The sequence below is a fragment of the Scomber scombrus genome, chromosome 5, assembly GCF_963691925.1.
Source record: "Scomber scombrus chromosome 5, fScoSco1.1, whole genome shotgun sequence".
Classification (NCBI taxonomy): Eukaryota; Metazoa; Chordata; class Actinopteri; order Scombriformes; family Scombridae; genus Scomber; species Scomber scombrus.
Genome location: NC_084974.1, coordinates 9,460,175 through 9,486,768, shown reverse-complemented (window position 1 = coordinate 9,486,768; position 26,594 = coordinate 9,460,175). Strand labels below are relative to the sequence as shown.

The 26,594-nt window shown below is 41.1% G+C and overlaps 2 protein-coding genes across 2 annotated transcripts; one reads left to right on the top strand and one right to left on the bottom strand.

Moving 5' to 3' along the window:
• Positions 1 to 90: 90 nt before the first annotated feature.
• LOC133980358 (protein FAM124B) lies at positions 91 to 7,434 on the top strand. Its single transcript, XM_062419062.1, has 7 exons — positions 91 to 172; positions 1,038 to 1,069; positions 1,957 to 2,160; positions 2,514 to 2,909; positions 3,079 to 3,275; positions 4,722 to 4,884; positions 5,596 to 7,434. Exons 1-7 carry the CDS (start codon positions 99 to 101, stop codon positions 6,177 to 6,179), a joined length of 1,650 nt encoding a protein of 549 aa, XP_062275046.1. The 5' UTR covers positions 91 to 98; the 3' UTR covers positions 6,180 to 7,434.
• Positions 7,435 to 7,819: 385 nt separating this feature from the next.
• On the bottom strand, positions 7,820 to 26,040 carry mmp28 (matrix metallopeptidase 28). The gene is given in 9 exon segments (XM_062419061.1): positions 7,820 to 8,617; positions 9,375 to 9,542; positions 10,033 to 10,182; positions 13,663 to 13,908; positions 14,360 to 14,581; positions 22,688 to 22,884; positions 23,876 to 23,952; positions 25,887 to 25,988; positions 25,990 to 26,040. Coding segments are annotated over 9 exon segments (1,608 nt in total). The 3' UTR covers positions 7,820 to 8,222.
• Between the last annotated feature and the right edge of the window lie 554 nt (positions 26,041 to 26,594).

The window sequence follows — 26,594 nt, the reverse complement described above, 5'->3', positions numbered from 1 at the left end:
AAGATGCTTTTCACTCTCACCGGACTACAACCACACAGCTTCTTAGACTCTCTCTGTTCTGGGAATACTTGACCACATGTGTGACCGTGTGTCGGACGATGTTTCGGAGAGTGTCGGTGTTAAAGGAGAGAGCCGAAGATGAGAACGTGGACTCCGGAGCGGAAACAGCCGAGTGAGTTAACGGTTGTCTTCGGTGTTAGCTCCAGGCTAACCGATGCTAACCAACGTCTCTTTTTTATTGTTTATTTGTTTTTAACCTGCAGCCGCAGTAGAAGCTAATTTTATCCAAAAAAACAGTGAAGTCTGATTGTGTGGATAACTCGAAACAACTCCTGGTTCAACTTCTGAACCAACACAGTCATTCTTTTATTGTATTTTCTCATAATTTGGCTTTTTTGTAACGCTTAACAACAGATAATGTGTTGTCATGGTGACCAAAGCAAAGGGGCAGTGTTCCAACCCTTTTTTGTTTGTTTATTTATTTATTTATTTTTAGCCACAGTAGAAGCTAATTTTATCCAAAAAAACAGTAAAGTCTAATTGTGTGGATAACTAAAACAACTCCTGGTTCAACTTCTGAGCCAGCACAGTAACATTTGCTTTATTCTTTAATTGTATTTTCTCATAATTTGGCTTTTTTAACGCTGATGTTAGCTGACGACAGATAATGTGTTGTCAAGGTGACCAAAGCAAAGGGGCAGTGTTCCAAACCTTTTTTTTCTTTTTTTAGCCGCAGTAGAAGCTAATTTGATCCAAAAACAGTAAAGTCTGATTGTGTGGATAACTAAGACAACTCCTGTTTCAACTTCTGAACCAACACAGTAAAATTTGTTTCATTCTTTACTGCATTTTCTTTCTTTCTTTCTTTTTATAACTTTTTTTTAACGCCTATGTTAGCTGACAACAGATAATGTGTTGTCATGGTGACCGAAGCTGCCACCGCAAGATGGAGACAGATTTGTGTCTTTCTTGTCTCTCCTGTCTGTCTGGTGTGATGATGTGATCACCCATCCTCCTCTTTGTTTTGTGTCGTGTAGATCCGACTGCAGCAGGATGTCAACATCTGGCAGTAAGTGTTTGTTCGTGCTCTACAACAGTAGTTAGATTTAGTTTGGCCACTTCCTTTCAATCTAAAACAGTCACTACTCTCAAGAAAGACATAATTAAAGGACAGATTCATGTTTATTTTTTCAAGTCTGTCTTAAAACAACAGTCAGGTTTTCTTGCTACTCTGTCCTTTAATAAGAATGGTCTCAATTGAGTCAGAGATATAATGACTATTCCGTCTGTAATATGGATCAAGCTACATCAACACTGGAAAACTACATTTCCCATAATGCAACTCAACAGCATCCTTTCTTTTGACGGTTACTGCCTGGTAAATGCCCTCTCATTCAAACTCCACACAACTAGTTTACCACACATGTTTTACATTAAGATTTTGTAGTCTCCAAACTGATATAAACATGATGACATAATCGGGGTTTTCAACAGTCTTGATTTTCTCCACTCCTCCAGAGCCACAGAGGCAACGGTTTTCTCAGGCTGAGTCATACCATCGATCACAAGTGAACTGATTTTAATAAGTGGAAGTGTCCCTCTTATTATGTAGACTTTTGTCACAGCTTCAGATAAACTTCTGTGCTGCCTGTTTTGACAAGTATTTGTATGAAAGCACCTGTTGCCCCTTTTTTAGGTCATGTGCATGATTGCATCACCTGCAATGTACAAAAATATATTACAAATATCATGATTTAATCTAGCATGAATCAAGTGGAAGTTTTTCCTTTCACATTTGTCTCACATGTTAAACAAAGAATACGAATTTAAACTTAACAAACAACATCCTTTATTATGTTCATGCAAAACATGATTTGTATGATACAGCAAGTTATGTAAATCACATTTAGTCAGATTTTCATGTCCCTCTTTGTGTTTTTGTTTGTGCGACCCCAGTCGAGCTCATGACCAGGCGGGTCAGGCAGCAGCAGCAGCTCCTTCATCTGAATCTGCATCTGCTGGCCAACCCTGGAGACTCACTGCTGCTGCAGCACACCCTGGATCGCCTCATCCGCTGGCTCTGTCCAAGCCTCCGCATCTTCCATGTGTCAGAGAGGGCTTCCCCATATAGAAGTTACACTCGCCTCAGTCCTGTGGCAGGTGTGGTCTTGAATTTATTATACATCTGACCATACGCAGGTGTCAGATATTTCACCGGCGTGATGCAAAACCCTGTCATGCCCATTAATTCACTTTATTGCACATTTTGTTGGTGTGTTTATTTCCTGTAATAATTTCCATATGTGAGTGATAGACAAGCTTACAAACATGTCAACAATTTTAACTTTCCATGCATGTCAGCGACCCCCTCAAATGTTGCACACTCAGCTAGATATTACATTTTTTGTGTATGGTGTAAACGTTTAATCCCACAAATATCTGCCTATGCGAGAGCTGCATCTGTTTTCATTTAAGGTTGATTAAGCATAAATCTTTGCCAAAACATGTTTCAGGCTACCCTTCTTTGGCTATTACCTTCTTCCTTCATGAGGCTTATGGAGAGGAACGGATCCTCAAAGTGCTGGACTTCTTCCAGCGACCACCCTGGCAGTACCACCACGCGGAGAGCTGCGGCAACAGAACCAGAGGGATCCACATTACTTCCAGCAGCTCCCCATCCAACCCCCTGATGCGGCCCTACCTCCTGCCCAGCAGAGACTTTTACAGCCTGGGTGCAGGGATGCCTGTGTGGGGGGTTCGGCCGGTGCACTGTGGAGGAGAAATACTACGTGTGACACTGTACAGTGGATATGACAACTATGAGGACGCAGTGCGGCTGTATGAGACGGTGCTGCAGCAACAAGCAGAAGAGCAGAAGACCGGCTTCTGCTGGTTCACCCTCCACACAGGCAAGTCTTCATGTGTTTCTCTGTTTTTTGTTATGTATACATTCTTGCAATACCATTGGCTGATTAAACTGACAAATAAATAAATTAAGTTAAATTAAATAACGCTTCCCTCAACGCATCCCCTTCTGCTCTGCTGAGCTATTTTTCTGTGTGGCTCCTCCTCTCACAGAGCCAGGACTGTGCCTGCAGCTGGCTTTAAAGCAGTTGTCACCAGGAGTTCGGGTGGAGCCTTGCAGCTCTGCTGTGCTACAGTTTAGTGTGGAGGAAATCGGCCAGCTGGTCCCTCTGCTGCCCAACCCCTGTACCCCCATCAGCACCACACGCTGGCAGACGGAAGACCTGGATGGAAACAAAGTTCTCTTCCAGGTAGCTTAACTGAGAGATTTTATCCTGATAAAGGTTTTGATGTTTAAGTTGTCCGATGGGCCAAATATTTGTTTTTTTAAAGTTTATGTTGTACCTGCAGCAGAATAAGGGATGCTGTGTTTATTTTAAGCCTTTTAGTCTGCCTCTCTCTTTATTTAACATGAAAGATAATTATGAATGGAAGAGCAGCTGCTCATTGATTTATGCCCGGTGAAATTATGAGGTTTGTCGTACATCAGTGGTTGCTTTTAGCCAGAAGTAGTCCTACATTAACTGTAAACACACAGCACTCTGCTGGAAAGTTTACTCTATGATTATCTCACAGCACACAGAGTCTAAAGAGCGGGATCTTTGTGTGAGATGTCGTACTCAACATGTAGCTGGCCAGCTTCCTCAGTACAGTCACCAGTTTGTTTTGGAGGGAAAAGGGAATGAAAGTAAATGCATTGCCTTTCAATTTCATGTGTTTAGTTATATCACTCATTTAGGTAAAATAACATGGCATCACATGTATGACAAACAACATGTATCTCGCATGTTAAAGAAAAAGTGGGCAGACTACTATAACATTTTTAAATATAAATATTGCTTATTAATTTGCATACAATGCAAATCATGATGCAAACCATATTTTGTCAGATTTGCATGTGATGCAAATCACATTCAAATGTGTTTAGATCAGAATCTGTGTGAGAATAAACCAGACAGACATTATTGCTTTCTTCATACTAAAACACATTTCATAAATAAATGTTTTTACTCTCCAAAAAGTTTTTGAAACAAAGTATTGTAGTGTAATAAAAATCCTCACAATAATAATAAAATGAGGGTTTTCTTTGACTGAATTTGTTATAATACAAAATGTGGAGCAATGTTGCACATACTTATTTAAGATTATTTATCATTAGATTTATTAGTTCAAAAGTTGGGTTGGAAAACCTAAAATATGTGACTGACTGACTGAGTGCTTTCCGGTTAAACACGTAGTATTTTAATGTTGATTTAGTTTTTCTGCTCCTGTATCTAAAATCCTATTGATTGATGCCTGTGTCTCAATTTTTTCTACGACACAAACCTGACGAGAAACAGCCCAACAACGGTTTAAACAATCTTGTGCCAAATGGCTCATGTCAGATTTCTTCCACCTGTTCACATCACAGAATAATCAGTGTTGACTATCTGGAATTTTTAAAAATCGGCTTGGTGTTACAATAATCTGCACTGGGAGATTTTATCAGTGAAACAATAGAGAGGGAAAATATTTCCTGTATAATAAAATCAAAAACCGTGCGGTTACCGTCCTAAACAGAAAAAATCTCTAAGCTGTCAAACAGCCATATGTTGCAAGCGTGTATGTTAATTCTGTCAAAGTTACTTAACTGGCTTAAATCTCTCTAGTCCTGGTATAAATCATAATCCTCCTCCTCCTGTCCTTCTGTGCTGCAGGTGAAAACCCCGGCTCAACCTCCGCGACCCTTGACCTGTGCTTTCCCCCTGACCTGCCCCAGCGTGTCCCCTCGAGGAATGCAGTTCAGGAGCTCAGCACAGGGCCACAGCATGTCGCCCTGCAGCCTCACAACCCCGCTGCCCTGGCAGACACACAGGCAAGGTGAGATGCTGCACTCAGCCATATCTACAGTGTGTTAAACCGGCTGCATGTATTAGCCGGTACTTTCCTGTCACAGAGTCATTATCGGGGGGTTTGAGGGAAGTGGCGACAGATGGAGACACAATACTGGCATATGAGACAGCTCTCTAAATTACTAAAGCCCTAAGCCCTAAGTTCGCTGAGTTAAATGTAATGATTTGACTCAACTCCTGACAGTGTTACTTTCTTAAATTTCCCCTCAGAATTTGAGTCAGCTCACAGATAGCCGCTGCATTTAACGATTATTTGTGTGTGGGAGGTTTATTTATGTAAGAGCAGATCCCTAATGGGTCAGAGTGAATGTGAGAACTGGAAAGTGTGAAGTGTTGATATTTACATGAATAGCGGTTGGACAGTTAGTTTGAGTTATAATGAATTCAGTTATAATCTTTTATAGCTGTTAGAGAGTCTTCAGCATATCACATAAATCTAAGAATGACATACTCTTATTTATGTATTCATTTTTACACACAAGTAGTCAGATTGAACAAACAAAGATAGTTTATAGCTGCTTTAATTTAAATATAAATCAAACAAATTAAAACATCAGACATCATCTTTAAGGATCACACCAGACAGTTTTCATGTTCAACAGCATTGTATCACATTCAGAAGAGGTTTTTTGATGCCCGCTGTAGTGACACTGTTTGATGTATGTGTGGTTGTCGGCAGGCCACAGACCGCGCAGTGACCCGGTGTTGGAGAAGCTTCACGGAGGAGGAGGAGGTGGAGCAGAGAGTCTGGGATCAGGAAGCTGCTGCAGCACCCCTCCAGGCAGCTCCTGCTACTCATCCCAGCGCAGCAGCCCCGCCCTGCCTCTGACCTCCAATCAGCCCGACTCTCCTCTGCGCCCGGCCATCACCCGCTCTCTCTCCTATCTCCTCCTGGAAGAGGATGAGGAGGAGCCAGAGACCAACGTAGATACGGGAGTCCCCATCTCGCCTCACTCTGACTCAGCAGTCAAAGCGATCACTCGCTCTTCCTCCATGGACTTTCTGATGAACCTCCACTCAGAGAGACCTGCTGCTGTCGGGGCTTCGGCTGCTGAAGGTCTAGCCAAGGAACTGCTTGAATGTCTGCCACGGACACACATACACCCTCAGGGGAGCTCCAGGACATGGGGCTCCGCCGGTTGTATGAATAAAGCCAGTAAAGGCAGCAGGACAGTGGTGATGAGGACTACTGCTGAGCAATGTGCCAAGCCGATGTCATCACACACAAACAATGAAGAGCCCATCGACGAGTTCTTCATTTGAATTCTTCCCACTTCATCACATGTGTGTGTGTGTTAAAAACCACAGTCATCATCTCAAAACGTAGCACATGGAGGAGATCGCAACATAGGTGGGAAACGATGAGACCCTTTTAAACAGAAGATATGAAGAGCTACAAGAAGACAGACAGAGCTGTGTAGTTTGACAAAGGAAACCAAGGTTGAGCTGTGGGGGACAATTTCCTTAAAATGGTTTGACCCGCCCCATAAATCACCCAAAAACACAGCAGTACATGGCAATTGATACTTTGAAGACAGTCCAGGTATTAATAGTGATGAATGTCTAATTTACTTTTATATATTTAGGTCCAACTAATTGTTTGTGCAGCTGTTGTGTTCAAGTGTAGCCGTGTGAGTAGGAAACCGTACGCGTTACTGTCAGGGTACTGATGCCAGTCTACGTTTCTGCCACTTTCCCACCCCCGGGAAAGTTAACGTCTTATTTTCTTTCGATTGTCTTTGAAACAGATGTGTGGAGGCTGTGTTGATCGTGATTAGAAATCTGATTTAGTCTGATTGGTCTCCACAGTGCAGCAGCTTCAGCCGGCTCTACTTAGTAAAAGAAGCTTGATGGCTTTTGATTACATTCGTTCACTTGCACTTCAAATGATCTTTGCTCTGGTGTTTGTGTGTTAAGATGTAGAAGTAGTGGACTACACGTTACTGTAATCTCACATCTTTTCCCCCAACGTAGCCTAGAGTTAACGGGATTTAAAGAACTTAAAGAGAATATTTGGAGGGGTTTTTTGTATTTTTTTATATTGATGTAACCATTATTATGTAAAGTGTCTCATAGCCTGAGATCTTTAAAATGTTAATTACTGTAAAATCACAGTAATCTGAGGGATTAAGTGGAAACTGAAGTACTGCATTTACACAGACCTTTCATACAGCTGTCTACAGATCAGGAATATTCATGACGGAAGTGTGCTGTATCATGTGTGGAAAGGGAAATACTATGCATGTAACGAAAGAGGTCGTACTCATCTCTTCTACAACACCAGTTACCTCATCGGTCGCTGTTTGGCCACATCTCAAGTGTGGACCTTATAAATTAACCCACTAAACCGATAAAACCTGAACCTGGTGAACACTTGTGTTGGTTGTGTATTGTGTTCACAGCAGAGTGTTAATGTGTCTCGGGCCTCCACAGAGACGCACGACATGACAAGAAGTTTTAAGATTCAATACTAATGTGATGCAGACGTCAGACTTGATTAGCGGCAGGATTGTACCGAACAGTGAGCTGAGTAATCAGTGAACCGCAGTACGAGCTGACAGACAGCCGCTTTGTCTGCAGCAAAGGGAAAAAGACAATCTGGCAGAAAGAAAAGGTCAGAAATGAATGTTTGTCGGATTCATAATCACACTGCTGACAAAGTGCTGCTGTTCAGCCTTCAAAACAGACACAATCGCATCTTTGAAGTTAGAAACATTTCACGGTTACAATTGAATGATTTTTTTCTCTATAAGTGTTTTTTCAAAATGCATCACGTCGTTGACACATTTGTCACTGAAGTCTGGTTACTCATTAAAACATCTAGTACAGCGAAGCATATGGACCCAACACTAGCCAGAGTAAATAACACACATTTATACATTTTACTGTTACTGTCTTTGTACAAGAGATCATAAAAAAACATGTTTGGTTTTTCTGTCAGTGTGCAAATACTACAAGAGAAAAGACGACGGTTTGAAAAGCACAGATCCAGCTGCAGAGTCACCTAACAAAACAGGTGCTGCTCACTTTAAAGTGTGCAGTCATCATCATTATCATTATTATTATTATTATTATTATTTAAACTGCATCAACATGGCTATGATTGCACATCCATACACAGTAATATTAATAGTTTCTGCAGTATAAATACAGTATGGGCTTATTTTTGGAAGTGCCTACATGGCATGAGTGTAATGAGCCAGGCTGTAACTCATGATCTGAATGTGAGTCTCCAATTAAAAGCCCCTCCGCAGTTCAGGATCCATCAACACATTGCACTTTAAAGCTTACAGCGCCCTCTGCTGGTCAAAGGATGTTGTTGTTCTGACGAGTGTTGCTGCAGCCAGTCCAGCTCAGATCATTGGCCCACTGGCCCTCTCTGGTGACTCGCACCTTCACTGTGTCAAATCTCCAGAACTGCTGTTCTCTGAACAGGTAGAGGCGCCCGTCTGGACGGGTCAGCGCCCCATTGGTCCCTTCTGGCACCCCAGTCCAATCTGTCAGCCGGCGGGGGTAGTAGGGTTCTTGGCGCAGAGTTTTGAGGTTGAGGACATAGTAGCGGGAGCCCTTGAAGAGGACCATGTGACCCAGAGGGATGTAAAAGAAGGCGCAGTCAGGGTGGCGAGGCAGACCCAGTTCACTGATCTTCCTGGGGAAGCCCCGGTCCAGCACGCTGCTGGTGTAACGCCACATCCGCTTCCCTGCAACCAATCAGATGAGGAGGATTGAAAAATAGATAAATAAATAAAAGTGAAAGTTCCCTCTGATTCTGTACAATAACTCTTATATCAATCCTGTAGAAATACTTGACACATCATATCAGATCATAAGTATTGAGCACTTAATATGATCATAATGATCACAGCAGATTTCAGTCAAAACACAGAACGACAATAAGCTCAGCTGTGTTGAAGTGAAGTTTAAAAAAAAAAGGCAGACAGCATTTTTATATTAGTATCTTATGCACCGATGTGGAATGAAGAAGTATTTTAGCGTTGAGTATCTTAGTGAAGATTATTTTGGAACATTAGCTGCAGTAGAAATGCAGCCTGCTACGAATGAGAGCAAAGTGAGAGTGAGAGTCTTTCACTGTTCACACACAAAAGAAACAAATGAGTGAGGAGGAGATGATTTATGTAGAATAAACGCCTCAGCAGAGCGGCAGTATTTTACATAAAACTGTTCTGTGTTTAGTAGATAAGTGAAACTGTCAAGCTTTTTGGCCCAAAGCAGTAAAGTTAAAGACGTCATTAGCCTTTAGCACAAAGGTGAAACTATTTAAAAGTACAGCTGAGCCTGCAAAGCAGTAAAGTCTTTAAATAGCACTTTTCCTTTTTTTTTTAAAGATACAATAGAATCTATTCTGTGGCTTTAACAGAAAGGTGAAGTTGGCCAAATGTTTAAAGATGTCTTAAAAAGGAAGTTTTAGACACATTAATGAGCTCAGTGAAGCAGTACCTTTGAAGAAATACCACTTGGAGTCGAGCGGGGAGAAGGCAGCAGCCTCGATGGCCAGAGGCAGGTCAGACCAGCGCTGACGGAGAGGCAGCGGGCCGCTCACACCGCCTTCAGCTGATACTGTCCAGTACACACTGCCCCGAAATACCAGCACTGTCTGATTCTGGTCTGGATTCACACACACAGAGCAGAAAAACATACTGGTAAATATACACTGTATAGGTATCAGATTTAATGTTAATCAAAGTCTAGCAACGTGTTGGAAAAGATCCTGAACAAGAATAAACTGAGCTTCAAAGTTCATTCATGACCTTAGTAATCTCGAGGTGAAGCTTTCGACAGCATTTATAGTCTTCATCAGTACATAAGAGTTTGTTCAGTAGTCACAGATGTAGATGAAAGCTTCAGAAAAAGCTATTGAGCAAGCCTTTAGTTAGAACTACTGAGAATGAATCAGCTCTTTTTCCTTGTTTTGCCTCATTGTGATATGTTGAGGAAATATTCTACATGGCTGAATCCAACGTTTCAAAGGGGATTAATAACAGGATTCACTGCTGTTTCTGCAGGATTTATTTTAGATTTGTTTTCTGAGTTATTTCTGAAACCACACCAGTAACAACAACCACAAAGGATGTAGCTGTTTCTATTTGATGCTCACCCATAGTGATGGCATCAAAGACGCCCTGGCAGTAGAGAGGCTGGCCTGTGTTCTGATGCCCGTTGTCGATCTCTGTGAACTCCCACTCCTGCAGCGCTGCATGCAAAACCTGACCCGGAAGCCTCACAGGACGATCGCCCGATGGCTTACCTGAGGGCAAAGACAAAGAAACAAGACTGTGAATGAAAAGGCAGCAACGAAAAAGGCCATGAAAGATTCATTTTGGAGAAGCCGATGTGCTTAAATTCCCCTGGAATCATTTGGTTATATAAATCATACTGTGACCACACAAAGCTTTGAGGACATACTGCCAAAAACAATTTAAGTATTTTCTAAATTGGACATCATGGGAACCAATGATCCTCCAAACATGCAAAACAAACAGTGGAGATTTCTCCTAAAACAGGACTTGGATAATGTTAACATTTAAATTGTCCTTTACAGGATGTGGCTGGGTTGATGTATACTGATGGATTACATTACACTGCACAGGAAACAAACAAAAAAGTGCAGATAGGGCACTCATTCGGACTTTTAAAACAATCTTTAGCGCTAAAGCAAGAAGCCACCTATGTGTGTTTGACATGTACAGCCTCATAATGCAAGACTGCCGGCATATAAGATTAAAAGAATACAAAAGGAAAAGGCACAACATGCCGAAGCAAAGAGTAAATGGTGATGCTTTAGATGTGATTACAGCTATTTTGTTTGCATGGAGCTGAACAAACATTTGTGCTGGAGGAGGATAAAATCAAGACTGCAGGAAAAATAGACAGACACACACACACACACACACACACACACACACACACACACACACACACACACACACACACACACACCGCAGTCTGTGTCCAAAAACTGTATGAGCGGAGGAGCAGCAGCTGATAAGTACTGGATGTCTGACTCATTCTCAAAAAACAAAACCTCCCTCTTTATGCTGAGTTTACATTTATCAGCAGCAGAAATATTCACATCCTCTACATAAGCAAGAGTAGAAATGACACAAAAAATACTCCTTTACAAGCAGTGTTACAATCTTAAAACTGGAGGTTCAATTAGTGCGTTTTGTAAGATGTGCATGCTGCATGTGTTAATGTGCTTAACCTTGCTAACAGGCTTACTTTACAAGAGGATTATTGTGTTTTTTAGACATCTATCATATAAGCTAGCATGTGTAAAACATAATATATTGTGTGAAGAAAAAAAAATCTGGTCTGGATACATTACATTACATTATTCCTGCTTGTTATCTTTACTGTAGCTGCTCACCAAACATACAGAACCAGTCAAAAGTTTGAAGGTGTGTCCAAAGTTTTGACTGGTACTGTACATACATTGTCTTTTAAGGCAGAAACACAACATGCATGCTCATTAATGTGTCATGCTCCCAGGGTTTTCATGTTTTCTTGTCCCACAGCAATCAGAAGCACGCACACACACACACACACACACACACACACACACACACACACACACACACACACACACACACACACACACACACACACACAAAAGCTCATATCTTTAAGCAGATGTAGCATTTTCACAGCGCTGGTAGTCCTGTCAGTTGCGGTTCTTTTCCGTATCTGTCTCTACAGCTTCTTGACATTTACGTGCGAGCAGCTGCAGAAATTACTGCCACAGGCTGAAAATCACGTTGATAAGCCTACGGGGGGGAAAAAAGCATGCTGTACTTTGTTGAATTCCTCCTGAGCCCCACCCGAATCCTGGATAACTTTTTCTTTTTGTGAGCCAATAAAAAAATCAGACAAAGCTGAGTCAGTTTTCACGTGGGTTCACCTTATAGTGCAGGTCAAACTAAAGACTAATAGTAGTATAGTAAAGTGGCATTAAGTTATTGAGTGTAACTGAACTGAAAATGAGGCAGCAGGATGGTCAGTTGCTTTTTTTTCTTTTCTTTTTAATCCAGAGTGAATAAGGCTGGAAAATACCATTTTAGGAAACCAAGGCCACAATATTACCAGAGGCAGAGCAGATGGGAATCCTCAAGATATTAAACAGAAGAAGAAGAGGAGCTGGACGCTGCCTGCCTGCAAGAGATTGTTGAGCTGAATATCAGGTTTGGAGCTGAATTATTCAAGTGGGGTATGTAAACATTCCTGCACAACTATGGATGGTTGTGTTTTCACCGGCCCTTTGCAGTCTTACTACGCCTGTGTTTAGGGCTTAAAGCAATGAAAGGTACTTTAGACACACTTGCAGATTCAGAGCACTGAGAGGAGGGTCAAGTAGTTGAAGTAGCTACTTTTGAAGATGGCGTGTTGTAAAAAAAATCTGTTTCGTGGCATCAGAGTAAAACAGGAGCAATAAGAGATCTTTGCAGAGCGGCACATGGTGGAACATGCCTTAAACACACATACACACACACACACACACACACACACCAGGAGGGATGGCACACTCACAGTAAACAGAAACTAATATCTGTATTATGCAAAGACACACAGCATGTGATGCCCCCACACACTGCAACAACACCAGTAATCTATCACAACAGAGCAGACAAAACTCCCAGGTAAACACTGTGTGTGCAGCTCGGAGAGGCTACATAATAATATACAAGCAGGCCACCGGGTGAACACCAGCCCTCCTGCCACTGATGAAATCACTCAGCCTGTTGCTCTGTGTGTTCGTGTGTCTTTAGGGCAGAAAGCTGTTGTGTCGTCCTTCTTTCTCCCAGCAGCTCAGAGGCCTCAGAAGTAAAACTCATAGATTTGATTCTTTCTGCTTTTTATTCTTACTGCTGTTCTTTTTAAGATACGTTCAACTAAAAACACAAAGAAAGGAAATGTCTTTTAATCTATTTGTAATCTGGATCTGATGTTTGCCAAAAGTACAATAAAAGTAACACTTTCTGTTCTGTCTCACTTGTAAATCAAATCTTTCAGTAATCTCTTTCACAAAGACTGCAGCCGTGGACTTTTAATCACATTCATAGTTTTGAGCTTTGTTTCACAAGGGCACTGAAAGTTTGAATGTTGCAGACAAACTGCTGATAAATTATTAATTTATCTTTATCAGCTTCTTGAGCGCCATGCAACTAATCTTTCATAGATTTTTTAATAAATGGGGGTTTTCAAAGTCTACTCCTTGTTCTGTTTGCAGCTGGTGGCCTTCAGGGCCTCCTCTCTGGCCTTTTCACAGCTCAGTGCCATGACTCACAATTTAATGGGCAATAGAGCAGAAATGACTCCACTTATGCATTTCCTCAAAGACAGACTGGTTTCATAACAAGTCAGTAATTCATCTAATAAGTTCTGCGTATTTCAACAATAGTTGAGTCTAAAGTTGTGCTGTCCTGAGGCCAGACAGTGAGACATTTGTCATCCTGCCACTAAAAGTGCTCTGTTTCCACCCTGACAGACTTTTAACCTGAGAAAAAGTGGTAAAAATATCTGTGTGTGTCCAGTGAAGGTGTGAAGTTTAACACTCCTCCTGACCTCAGGACCACACACTTTCCCCCTGAACAAAGAAAACATTTCCCTCCAGCCAGGCCTCATGTGGTTTTTGGATTTAGACAAGAATAAAAAGTAAAACAAACAATATTAGTTTGTGACAGTAATCCGGGGGTGATACTGAGCCAGTGTGAGCGTAACATCTTCTCACCATACAGCTGCTGCACAGCGATGATGTCGTCCCAGCTGAGCACCAGGCTGCGGCCCAGTTTCCTGTAGAATGGCGACATCAGAGCGTGACGGACAGGGGAGTGCTCCAGTCCCAGAGTGTGTCCGATCTCATGAGCCGTCACCATGAACAGGTTGTGTCCCTTGTGTCCGTTCAGTGTCCACCTCTCCGCTATGTCGAAGTGGGCTTCTCCACGGCGAGGCAGGAAGGCGTGAGCCAGAGTTCCTCCTGAAGTTCAAAAGCGGTTTGACAAATAGATAGATTCTTGTGTACACATAAACAAAAAGGACTTGTTAAGCTTTATTTATTGTTCAGGAACCAAGATCCCTTTTTGTAAGAGATCTGAGAACAAATTACATACACACAAGATTACAACTGAGACCAGTCACACACAAACTACCATCACACACACACACACACACACACACACACACACACACACACACACACACACACACACACACACACACTCACACACACACACACACTCACACTCACACTCACACACACACACACACACACACACACACACACACACACACACACACACACACACACACAGATTGTTTACAGACAACATGTTGTGGTTATCAGCTTTGACTGCAACTAATGGATATTAAGACACAGACATGTTGGTGCTTCCTACAATGTGAGTGTTGATTGTGTGGTTGTCCCTGACCTGGTCCATCAAAGGCATTGCTGGCTCCGTCATTGTGGTCTCCCTCGTAAAAGGCCAGCCGGATGTCTGCAGGTCCTTCGGGGGCCTCCTGGAAGACCAGGCCTGACACGTTGCTCCACAGCTGGAAGGCAGCACGCACTGCCAGCCGCACCAAGCCGGGAGACAGGTGGCGAGGCCAGTTCACTATCTGGTAGCTGAGATGACGCTTGTACCACTTCTCAACTGAACACACACACACACACACACACAAACACACACACACAAACAGAGACCGGAACAGAGATATGAGATGTGGAGGTATGAAGCTCACAGTCTCAATCAGAGAGACATACAGTGAGTGCAAAGTTAGATAAGCTGAAATCATCAGATAATCAAAAGAAAAATCCTAGTAATGTTCTTGTGAGCAAGAATATCTCCACTATTCAACCAATGAAAAGAAAAGTAGTGTATACTACACTAAAACAATTCAGATAAGGGGAAAGAACACTAAAGAAATCCAGTCACCAGAGTTGGGTATTTGAATGGCAGGGGCAAATGTATAAATTAAGTATTTAAAAGGAGGATGAAGGGGAAACTGAGGCATTCCTGGCCAGCAACTTTCACAATACTCTATTCTGTTTCTGAAGTAAACAGGAATCCAACAACAGAATATACAGTAGGTTGCTTTGCAATTGCAAGATGATTTCCTCATCACATTGTTCCTTCTACCACAATAACTTGAAAAAGGAAGTTACTGTCGGCTGGCGCTGAAAAACCTAAAAGGGGTCAAGTATGAAAGCAGAACTGTAGGCGGAAGTCCATCCAAAAGAAATTTGGCATTTAGTGACAAAGATATGAATAAATACAGGCAAAACAGAAAGGAATAATTCAACAAAACCAACTTAAAAACTAAAGAAAAGTAAAGCTGAAATCTAATATTCTTCTGCTAAATATGACAAAACATTCATTTAAGCTTTCTCTGTTACTGATGAGTCCACCAGCTTTACCAGAGCATCCTTTACTGTAGAACAGTTTTACCTTCATCCCCCAAATCAATGCTTCTCAGTCACTAATGATGCACACCTGGTTTCACTGTCATTGATTCAGCAGATGCTCGGCACCAATGTCACAAAAACTCCATCCTTTTGAACACATCGTAAGCATTTAAAAAATACAAATAAAACTACACGACATACACAAGCTTGTGTTATTATAACTTATTATGTGAGACACTGGACTGAAATTGACTGATTTAATACAAAAAAGCTCCAATCAATCATCAGAAACAAAAGGTTAAAAGGGAAGGAAGCTGACTTGAACTTTTCTCATTAGTGAAAACACATGACTCCTTAAATAAAAATGTTCCAGTGTGACCATGCAGTTTGTTTTAGAGCCTAAATGACTAATCCATCATCATAAAAATGAATCAGCAACTATTTTAATAATCAATTAATTGTTAATATCATTTTACAGGCATTCATTTATTCATCAATTACTTTACATTGAACAAAAAACACAATAAAACTGCATTAATAATAATAAAAGTAAATAAGGGGGCACTAATCTCTCTTTCTTTTCTTTTTTTTTTAAACCTTTGACTCGTCCACTCTCTTTTATAAAGTCCATTTCCCCAGTGTTATTCAAGCATCTCTGCTTTAGCCCTCAGTTAATGGGTCAGTTTTATTGTTCCAGTAATTTTTCAAGCAAAAAAGCCAAACATTACCCAGTTTTGAGGTTCTTTTTTTTAGTTTTTGTACATCGCTCAGACAAAACCAGCTACATAAATATGTCCTGTTGAACTCTCACAGATTGTGTTGGGCGTTTGTCATTTTATAGACTCAAGAAATAAATTGAGAAAAACCATCTGCAGATAAATCAATAATGAAAATAATCCCTGTTTGCAGCTCTTGAGTTTACTTCTCAGGTGATTTGTTTGACAGTAGTAGAAGTATGTTAAAAAAAAAAAAAAGAGCTCCATAAACACTGATCATGTATTTACATTTTGCATATCCTGTATTATAAATTCAGATGCCAGATATCTCATGTTTAACAAGTTTTTAAAGTAGAGCCTCTCCACATCCACCGGGTCAAAATGATACGTTAACCGTGTTAGCTCACAGCTGGGTAAACTAACAAGCACTCTGAGTAAACGCTCGAATAAACAATTTACTCCAACACGTGTCTGTGGTTTCTCAGCTTAGATGTAATTACATGTGTCGCAAGCATCTCACATTTGTTCGGGGAAGGATGGGGAGGGGGTAAATTTAGGCGTTCTTTAATATACAACACACTAATCTCTTCAATATATACAGTACGCAGGGATTACACAATGTGGCAATCGGGAAACACAGCAAACACACATATGCTCTCAGCCATGCAGCACACATACACAACAAGCAGACATAGAGGCTGCTTCAAATGCAGGAAACAATCATTAGATAAACCTTTAGGAAGAGCCAGCTGGCCACTCGATCTGAGGACGCAGAGTAGATGTGGAGAAGAGAGGACAGGGCCGAGGAAAGAAGAATTTGTGTCGACTTCAAGAAACTTCAAACATCTAATATTTCTTGGCTCAAAGCTGATCTGAACACAAAATTTGAATCTTATATCTTCAGATTTTGAGTCTTTCTGACACAGACAAGTAAAGGCTTCTTTGCACTGGTGAATAAGGATGTTGTACTTTTTGTGATTTGTAAGAGAGAAAAAACACATTTGAATCAGCATGAGCAGGTATTTTAGATGACTTGCTTCAAGGGCTTCATGGATTTACGCATACTTTCACGTTTAAAGGCTTAACAAGATAAATCAAGCACACTTAAGGTTGTCAAAATATTTAAAAATGCAGTCGATATATATGTGCTCGCCCCCCAGTGTGGAAGCCGAATGTGAGTGGGAGGTCTGCACACATGCCTGCATTACACATGACTGCTCACTCATTAAACCCTGCACACAGTATGTGGACGCATTTGTGTTTCAAATTATTTCAGTGCCATTTTTACCCGCTTAGATAATATACAGCACGAGAGAAAGAGAGAGAGAGAGAGAGAGAGAGAGAGAGAGAGAGAGAGAGAGAGAGAGAGAGAGAGAGAGAGAGAGAGAGTCATGTAAAAGATTGGGGCGATAAACAAGAGGTATGCACTACATATTGTGAATTGCAGAGAGACCTCAATAGCACCCAGGAGACATGAAAATTTCAGGAAATCTGGAGCCATTAAGGCATGGGTTTGGCAGTGACAAGAGTGTGTGAGTAAACACACAAACCAGAATGTGTGCTTCAGCTGCAACTCAACCATCTAAAAGTGTAAAGTTGAGAGTCGCGCTCACAGGAATATTAGTTGGTAAGAGCGGAAGAAAATGTGACATAACCTGTTGATTTAGTTCAAGAAAGAAACATGAAAGTCACAGTTCAGCCTCAGGAGTGATGTTGCCGTCATTACAACCTGCAATTCCCCCCATGAGTCAGATTTTTGCTCATGATTTAATACTTAACCCTTACATACTGTTCGACCCGGTCTAAGAATCCCCTCATAAAAAGTGTCTAAACTAAATTTTGAACCACAGATGTGTTTATAAAGCATCAATAGCCGATCTGACTGATCAATACATGTGTGATTAAACTTTGATTAATGTTTCAGATAGCTGAGAGAGTGTATTTTTTTTAGCTTTTATACCACTCATTTATGGAGAAAAAACAGCTACTATCACACAATATCATGTCCTATTTTACCTAAAACAGGAAAATATAACATAGCAATAATTAAAGTGAAAGTGACAAGAACTTTATAGAACTGTGGGGTTTATTGTATAACCATTAGAGCCATCAGTCTTCACTGCTACATCATAAAAAGAAATCCTCATAACTACTATCTTATTAAAACTATTAACTATTCATTTAACTAAAAGACATGTCAATAGATACAGCTCAAATTTGACCCAGAACAGTATGTAAGGGTTAATGGAGTGGAGTCTCCTTGGCTTCCCTAACTGAGGTTGATTTTTCCTTTCCCAAGATGAACTGTACACATAAGAGCCACATGATCGGTATTCTCAGTAGAGCTCAGGCGCCTTTCTCTCCATCGTAGACCGCCGCAGAGCAAGACGTCCCCGAGGACAGCAGAGAGGCCAGGAAGTCAGATACACAAGACATTCCACGACTTTTCCCGATGGAAGCCATTAACACGATAATTAACATCTACAGCAGCGGTGTAGGGAGGCTGGGTTATCACAGACATTAGGAAGTGGATGAGATCATCTGATAGGCCAAGTTATTGTTTGTGGAGGTGCAGAGAGATTCTGTCTGTCGCTGTTTGACACTCGCGTGCACACACACGCACACACACACACACACAAACAGCTCTGGTTTTTGTGTGTCGGTCAGATGTGAAGGTACGATTCACAAAAAAGGAAAATGAGGAAAGAAATACAGGAAGTTGGTTTGTTATCAGTTACTACGTCAATTACTTCCTTGTTTAATTGATTAATTATTGGTAATAGTGTAAAATAGTGACCAAGACTAAGAGTTTACAGCCGAAAAACAACAACATTATTGGCCAAATTGAACTTATCACCTAATGATGGCGCTTGATGAAAAGTTTAAGGATGGTCAAACCTCATCCTGAAGGAAACATGAATGTCTGCACTACATTTCATCACAATCCATCCAATAGTTATCTACACATTTCACTAAAAAAATGAAACTGTTCACCTCTTGGTAGTCATAGAGGAAAAGTCAGTAGGATTCATCTTTTGGGAGCAATGAATGTGCCAGTCCATCCAGCAGATATGAGATGAGATATTTCAGTATTTCAGTGGTGAAGTGACCAACAGACTGACCGACACTGTCATCCACGGAGCCAAGACACAAGCATTATAATGTTTATCCAGAACCCAAAAATTATTTCATCGCATGGTTTGTTTTGTCCAGCCAACTGACCAAAAGAACCAAAAAGATATTATGAAACACAGAAAAGCAGCAAATCATCACACTGGTGAAGCTGTAAAGTATTTTAGGCATTGACTATAATGAATTTTCTGTTGATCAAGTGTTACAGCTCTAGTAAGCAAATCCATCAATTTCAATCTTAATGCATTGTGTTGATTGTGTCAAAATGCAATAAGAGATGTAAAAAAAAATCGCAGCTAACTAGTTAACAGCTTTCAGGGCCGAGCACAGATCCATATGTGCACACCTCTGAGAAAAACACACACACACACACACACACACACACACACACCTAACATCGCTCTTATAGGACTTATCTTGGACAAGGGTGGTGGAATGCCAGCTCTGTAAATATCAGTGGGAACGACACTCAGATTCCACCACAAGTCAAGGTCTGTTTTCAGTTTCCAGGAAGCTCAGGAGGCAGCGATGTTCACACTAAACAAAATGACACCACGCCACAGCTGTGAGTAAATAAAGTACATAACATCTGTCTCATCTGGGTTTTGCCAGAGCCTGCAGCAGGCCAGTGTCATGTTGTAGCTGTGTGCTCAGGGAGTTCACACAATAAACATTTGTTATTTACCATTTAAGGCAGTAAAGGTCCATTTTTACCAGATCTGAATGTATTAAGAGTAATATATCAGGGGTTTTCAGAGTCTGAGATTGTGTGCCTCCTCTTAGACAAAGCTTAGAAAAAGGCCTACCCCCACCCCCATTAGTTTACATGCTTCAATTCCTGGATGCCTAAAGGATCATTATTATGTGATTTGATCCATTAGACACTTAACATTTAAGCCAAGATAGCCCAATATTGCTGTTGGACATACTTCAGACAACACCAAATAAATAAAAAAGGTCTGTTTGAAGGCATTTATGAGTTTCTGACTCTGCATTAGTTGAAAAAAACAGTCAAATTCCTCAAAACTACTGTATCTCTGAACTCTTTAACCAAATCACACACATTTAGGCTATTTGATTGGTCAACTAATGTAATATTGTTTCACTTCCAGTCACTGAGCCTCCCCTGAAACTGTTTGTTGCCCCCCTGGGGAGGCACGCTTCCCACTTGGAAAGCCTCTGCGTCAGGCCAAATGTACCAAACTCTTCCTGTAATCGTCCTTCAGTCCACAGGCAGAAACATATCTGCTGCTTCTGTAAGACAAAGCAAACTCATGTTTGAGTACAGGGCGGTGGTTGCATAGCCGCACTATTCAGCTACTCACATCTGAAGTTATTACATTGCTAAACTACATCAATGGATATATGAATCCAGATTTTTTAAAGAGGTTTGACTTGAGGGTGTAAAAGTATCTGTTTATTAATGTTTGTCTTCGTGTTATTCTACTGCCGCCTGTCACATGAGTCATGTCTGGGACCAAAATAATGGCAGAGAGTTGTTTTCTTACACGAGCACAGGTTGTAATCCAGCCAAACAACCAGTCACTCAGCAAGCTATCCAGTCATTCAGCCAGTGCCATATCTGGCCATTGAGATAGGCAGCCGGCTCAGCAAACAACGTAATCCAGTTAGTGAGTTGTGGATGTGTTTACCAGATGGAACATGTCAGGTACTGACATGAAGAGGCAGCGGCAAACATCAGCCACCGCTGCATTCCCTGAACATTAGCCAACCTTTTCAGTGACAGGCAGGAATGCAGACGCTTCGCACATCATGAGGCTGGAGGCACCAGTAGAGAGAGAGAGAGAGAGAGAGAGAGAGAGAGAGAGAGAGAGAGAGAGAGAGAGAGAGAGAGAGAGAGAGAGAGAGAGAGAGAAGGCAGAAAACATCACTCTTCTGCCCAACATTGTCACCACACTGCTGCTGCTGCCATTCATAGAGGGGGTGTGAGGGAAATGACAGCAGAGAAGAGTGACAACGAGAACAGAAGACATGACAGTAAGGGCCGTAAGACACACATATACGTACCTGTTATTCTAAAGCAGGGTGAGAACAGAAGCTGAACAGAACAAACCATCATGGAAGCAATAATCTCATTAAAAAATAATATTAAAGTGCTCGTACACTCAAAAACTTCTTTCATCTTTGGACATTTGCAGGATGATGTTTGTGCAGAGTTTGACACTAGAAGACTGTTTTCATCTGTTTAAAGTGGAAGGTTTCTCATCATTAATCCAAGTTTCAAGAGCATACACATACAAGCAGGATTTGTGACATCACAGCTAGTCTGGGAGCCAAACCTGGTCCAATAGGAAACTTTCTCAAGAGCGATGTGGAAACTTGCAGCATCCATTTCACAAACACTGAGAATAGACGTTACAGTGAAGTCAGAGACATCTTGTGTCTAGGAGTTAAACTTTGAAATGAAATATATTTCTATATTCGTAGATTCTGAATTCTGAAAATTTAATTTTAAGGGTTTAAGATGGTAAGGATCTTTAAATAATATGGACGCTAATCATAATGTAGTGATCAAAGGCTCCCTACACTGACCCAGGTGGGGTCATGGATCCTGTATTAGAGGGTCCTCTTGAAATCTAAGGTACTTCAGGGTAGAAAACTTCCTCCAACATTTAGGCACACTAAATTTATCCCACACATGATTATAATAGGTAGCAAAGATTTTTGGTAAAGCTTTCTAAAGCCGAAAGGGAGAGAACGACTTTGTGCTCAATTACTTCATGGAGTCTGCAAGAAATTTGGCAATTTAGCAGTTTAGTTCCACTCTTAACCACCGTTAAACACTTTAAATCCGGCAGTCTTTAGCCGGTTCAAATTGCAGTGATCTGCTCATCAATGAAGGCTTTCAGAAAATTAGGATAATATACTCAAAGAGTCTCCATAATTTTCTACAGGAATTTAAGGGAACAATCAAACTACACAAAGTGGTGGCACTGGTTTAAACTAAAAGCATCTGCTAGATTTGTGCTTGGAAATCAGAGCTGGAGCCGAGGATATACAGTGTTGCTTTTGTTTAAGGAAACCTTCACACATCCAAAAATGTCATTACTTTATAAACCAAGAAAAACAACATTGTTTATGACTCGGTGAGCAAAGGGTTTTCAAACTACTTTTGACTTAAGGTTAATTTGACTTTCCAAATTCACAGAGGAGCGTGTAATTCTTCAATTAAAGTTAAAAAAACATATTCAACCAAACTGAAGTTGCAGGATTCTCACACTGTAAAGACAATGCAAAGGAATCACAGACTTGTATAATTGCAGGTAAAAGCAGGGATCATCCAGGCTGACGTGTGCAACATCAGACACTCCACCTGCTTTAATTACAACCCTCAGCTCTATTGTTTTAGTTTATGAAGGCGGACCCTCCCATGTAAGTGTTGACTCATCATGACCGCTCCTCTGCAGGATACACATAATCAGACTGACTGACATCAAACATGGTGACCTCATACGTGAACACACACACACATGAACACACAATACCTGCAGATCTCTTGCTGCGACGCTGCTCTCGCCCTGCAGCACCAACACCGCCTCCAGTGAAGACGGTGTTCACCCTCTGAGCCCAGATCTGCTGGCTGCCCTCATCCGACACCCCACAGCGGGGCTCTGCCATCTGCCTCAGAGTGGCGCTGTCAAGTTCACCGGTGACAGGAAGGCGGGAAAGCCACTGGAACTCCCTGCAAAGCGAGGGGGGGGGGGGACATTCACATGACGCTCTTCCTGAACAAGCATTTGGCTTTTAAATCAATCAGCAATTATACAGTCTGTGAATCATCAGTATAAATATACCAACATCCTCTCTGCCCAGTCTGAGGCCTGATAATGATGCTTTGTGGAGATTGCCAGTCTTACTGTTTCATCATGTCCATAATTTACAGCTATTTATCATTTTAATTTTGAGGATAAAAGCACAAAAAAGTTTGAGGAATGGTAAATGGACTGTACTTATATAGTGCTTTTCTAGTCGTTATGACCACTCAAAGCCTCAATGTCTCATTCACCCATTCACACACATTCATACACTGATGACAGGGGCTACCAAGCTGCTCATCAGGAGGAAACTAACCATTCATACACACAGTTGGCACAGCAATGGGAGCAATTTTGGGTTAAGTATCTTGCCAAAGGACACATCAACATGTGGACTGGAGGAGCTGGGAATCGAACCGCCAATCTTCCAATTGGTGGTACGGCAGCTGTACCTCCTGAGCCACAGCCGCCCGCAGGAAGCAAATATTAATTGGCATCAGTGTGAGAGAGTTTCATCTGCAGTGCATGACCTCGTCAAATGTACACAGTTGCTACCCAACCATTGGCCCAAGCTCTGAGTAAAGGCAAAGCTTTTCAATCAGTTTGTATTGGAAGTACATTCAGTAAAATAGGCCAGAGGGCGAGGTTCGTGAAATTCCTGGATGGTTCAGAGAGGGTTCAGGAGAAGTCCTCCAGTGCAGAGGTGAGGGTGTGTTTTACTGCCCTGCGCTGACGTTCAGCCCCAAGGCTCATCTATACACCGAGCTCACCCTTCCCCCTGAAGAACACAACCAGCTAGCTCTCATCAGCAGAGTGTAGAGATGAACACACATGTCATATTACATTCATATCAGGAGTTTTGGTGGTCAATGGTGGCTTTGTTTTTACAGTAGACGAAGAACAGCTGTTCCAACCTACCGGACAGCTGACTGCACCTCAACTTCATTGTGGATGTGGTTGTCCTGATGAAGGTAGCCATACTTTTCCAGAAAAACCTGCAAATTGTTTTCATATTTGTTAGTAATGCATCAGAAATACTTGTCCAAAACACATGAAGCAGATAGAAAACTCTAGAACAAAACATCCAAATGCTTTTTTAAAGTTTGTAAAGTGACATTTTGGATAATCTGGTTGAACTCTGATCGAAGATGTTTTGATTTTACAGATCTCATAATGCTTCTCATAAGAACACACTCTGGTAAAACCCCAGAGACTTTTACCTCCCTGTGAGGAAAAATAAAAACACATCATAAACGTACAAATACAATTTTCCATTTGTACTGTATCTGCTGCAGGCTGCCAAGGAGGATACAGAGCTGGACCACCCGTACGAAAAAGAAACCCCTGAGGTGTCCCTAAAATTCATAACTATTATTTAGCAAGAATTTCATGTAAACACGCCGGCAGAGAATAGTTCAGAAATTTCCCACCTATAAAAAAATACAGTAACCAACAGGGTACATGACAGCAGATGGTGATGCATGACGGTTTGGGAATAGCTGATAGTTTAATATCATGATCTCTCAATCACAGCCCTTCATGTAAATCTAGCAGCTTTCGTGTCCAGACAACAGCGAGCGCAGCTATGATTACACATGTGATGAAGGTGGGATGAAAATTAAAATTGAAGCGATGACAGATGTGCTCCGCCAAAACAGGAATGTGCAACAAAAAATGTCCCTTTTATAAACACACACAGAGAGAAATGCTGCAGGGGTATTGTTTTATGCAGGAGTAATGTTTTGGAAACACGTGTATTAATGTTATATGTTTTTTTACAGCTTTGACCTGAGCTGTGCAGCCTGCTGTCAAATTAAACTAGTGCAGTCTTAACCACAGCTGGACAATTAAATTGTGTCTCAGGGTGTTTTTGGATGTTACAAACAGCTGTATTATCTGTTAAAGTGGGCTTGGTCTCCTTTTGCATGTTATAGATGCAGTTACAGTATATGGCTGACATGCTCTACAGAGCCTGACAATAGCTTTGGTTTACTTTTTAATAGGCTTGATGCCTTTTTTGAACCTTTCTATTATGTTAAAAGAACCTTAACTAGAGCCTCCACTGTTATATGTTATATGTCCCTTTTTAAATATTATTTTTCTTCTCATTAAAATGTAGAGATATATTGGTGACCCTTTTCTTTTGACACATACTGAGCGTGCACATTTGATTATAGTGACAAAACACGGACATGAATCATTGTTATTACAGCAAATAAGGAAAATATGTGACGTTTTATTCCATATGGGCTATGCAAGGAAAAAATATACGATACATTTCTTTAATTTATCAGGCTACAGTATCCCACATGTTTGAGGTTAATTAAATAAGTCTGCAAGTCTAATAACAGCAGTCCACAAAGGCTTAATTGGGGTTTAGGAGGATAAAACTGCTTAAAAAGTGCTTCCACGACACCAATTCAGTGTAAAAAGTATAAACACCCACTGTAATCAACTAGTAGAGCTCAATCTAATGTGAGAGGTTCAGAAAAGTCATATTTTAAAAAGCATCATTTATTAAATCAGTAAAAGTCAAGACAGCTTTTCTGTTTTTCAATCACACACTTTTACATTTCCTGCTGGCTGTAGAAGCACTTTGTACATTTAAGCTTTTTTTAAAAAATCAGTTATTAATACTAAACGTATGTGGTACAATGCCTTCAGACATGTAAGCTAAAAAGTGCTTCCACAACACCAATTAAGTGTAAAATGTCCACTGTAATCAACTAGGAAAGCTCAATCTAATGTCAGAGGTTTACACTTAAAGCAAAATTGATCAAATCAATAAAAGTCAAGACAGCTTTTTTCTGTTTTTCATCGCACACTTTCACATTTCCTGCTGGTTGTAGAAGCACTTTGTACATTTAAATTCAGTTATTATGTGGCACAATGCCTTCAGACAAAAAAAAATACGTGTTTTTTTAGTCACCTCAGGGTCCAGGAGCAGCGGGGATCCTGCAGCAGTGTGAGTGCTGATCAGTGCGCTCACAGTAAGGATCCAGACTACCTTCATGCCTCGTCCTGCAGGCTCCGGAGCTCGGCGGCTCATTGTGGGACAAACACACTCTCACCACAACGCGCATTTCTGCTCAGCTCCTGATGTGTTTTTCATTGCTGTTTTTTTTCCCCTGCTGCGCTGCTGTCAGTAAGCCTCTGTCAGAGCATGCTGCTGCTCGCCTCACATCTCCATCCCTGCGAGGACTGACGGAGACTATTCAAACTGTCGGTATTACAGGAGGTGGAGGGGGGTGGGGGGCAGCAGCACCGCCCCTCTGTGCACAGCAGCTGAGGGCAAAACAGCAGCAGACTTCCCTCAACCAGGGTTATTCTAGTTTACAAAAAATAAAAACTACAATGCAACAACGCAAAACTAACTAAAACTAGACTGGATTGCAGATTTTTAAAAAAATCAGCTTAGTTTTATTTTCTCCCTCAGTGACAGACATTATTTCATTCTTTTCAGCTTCTACTAATCAAGGCTTTCCTCCGAATACCTGAAAAACTACAATGCAAAACCAACTAAAACTAACCTGAATTGCAGATCAAATCAGCTTAGTTTTAATTTTCTAAATGTTTTACTGTATTCTGTTTAGTTTGACTTCTTGAAATAACAGGCTAGTACCAGTAGGGAGACCAC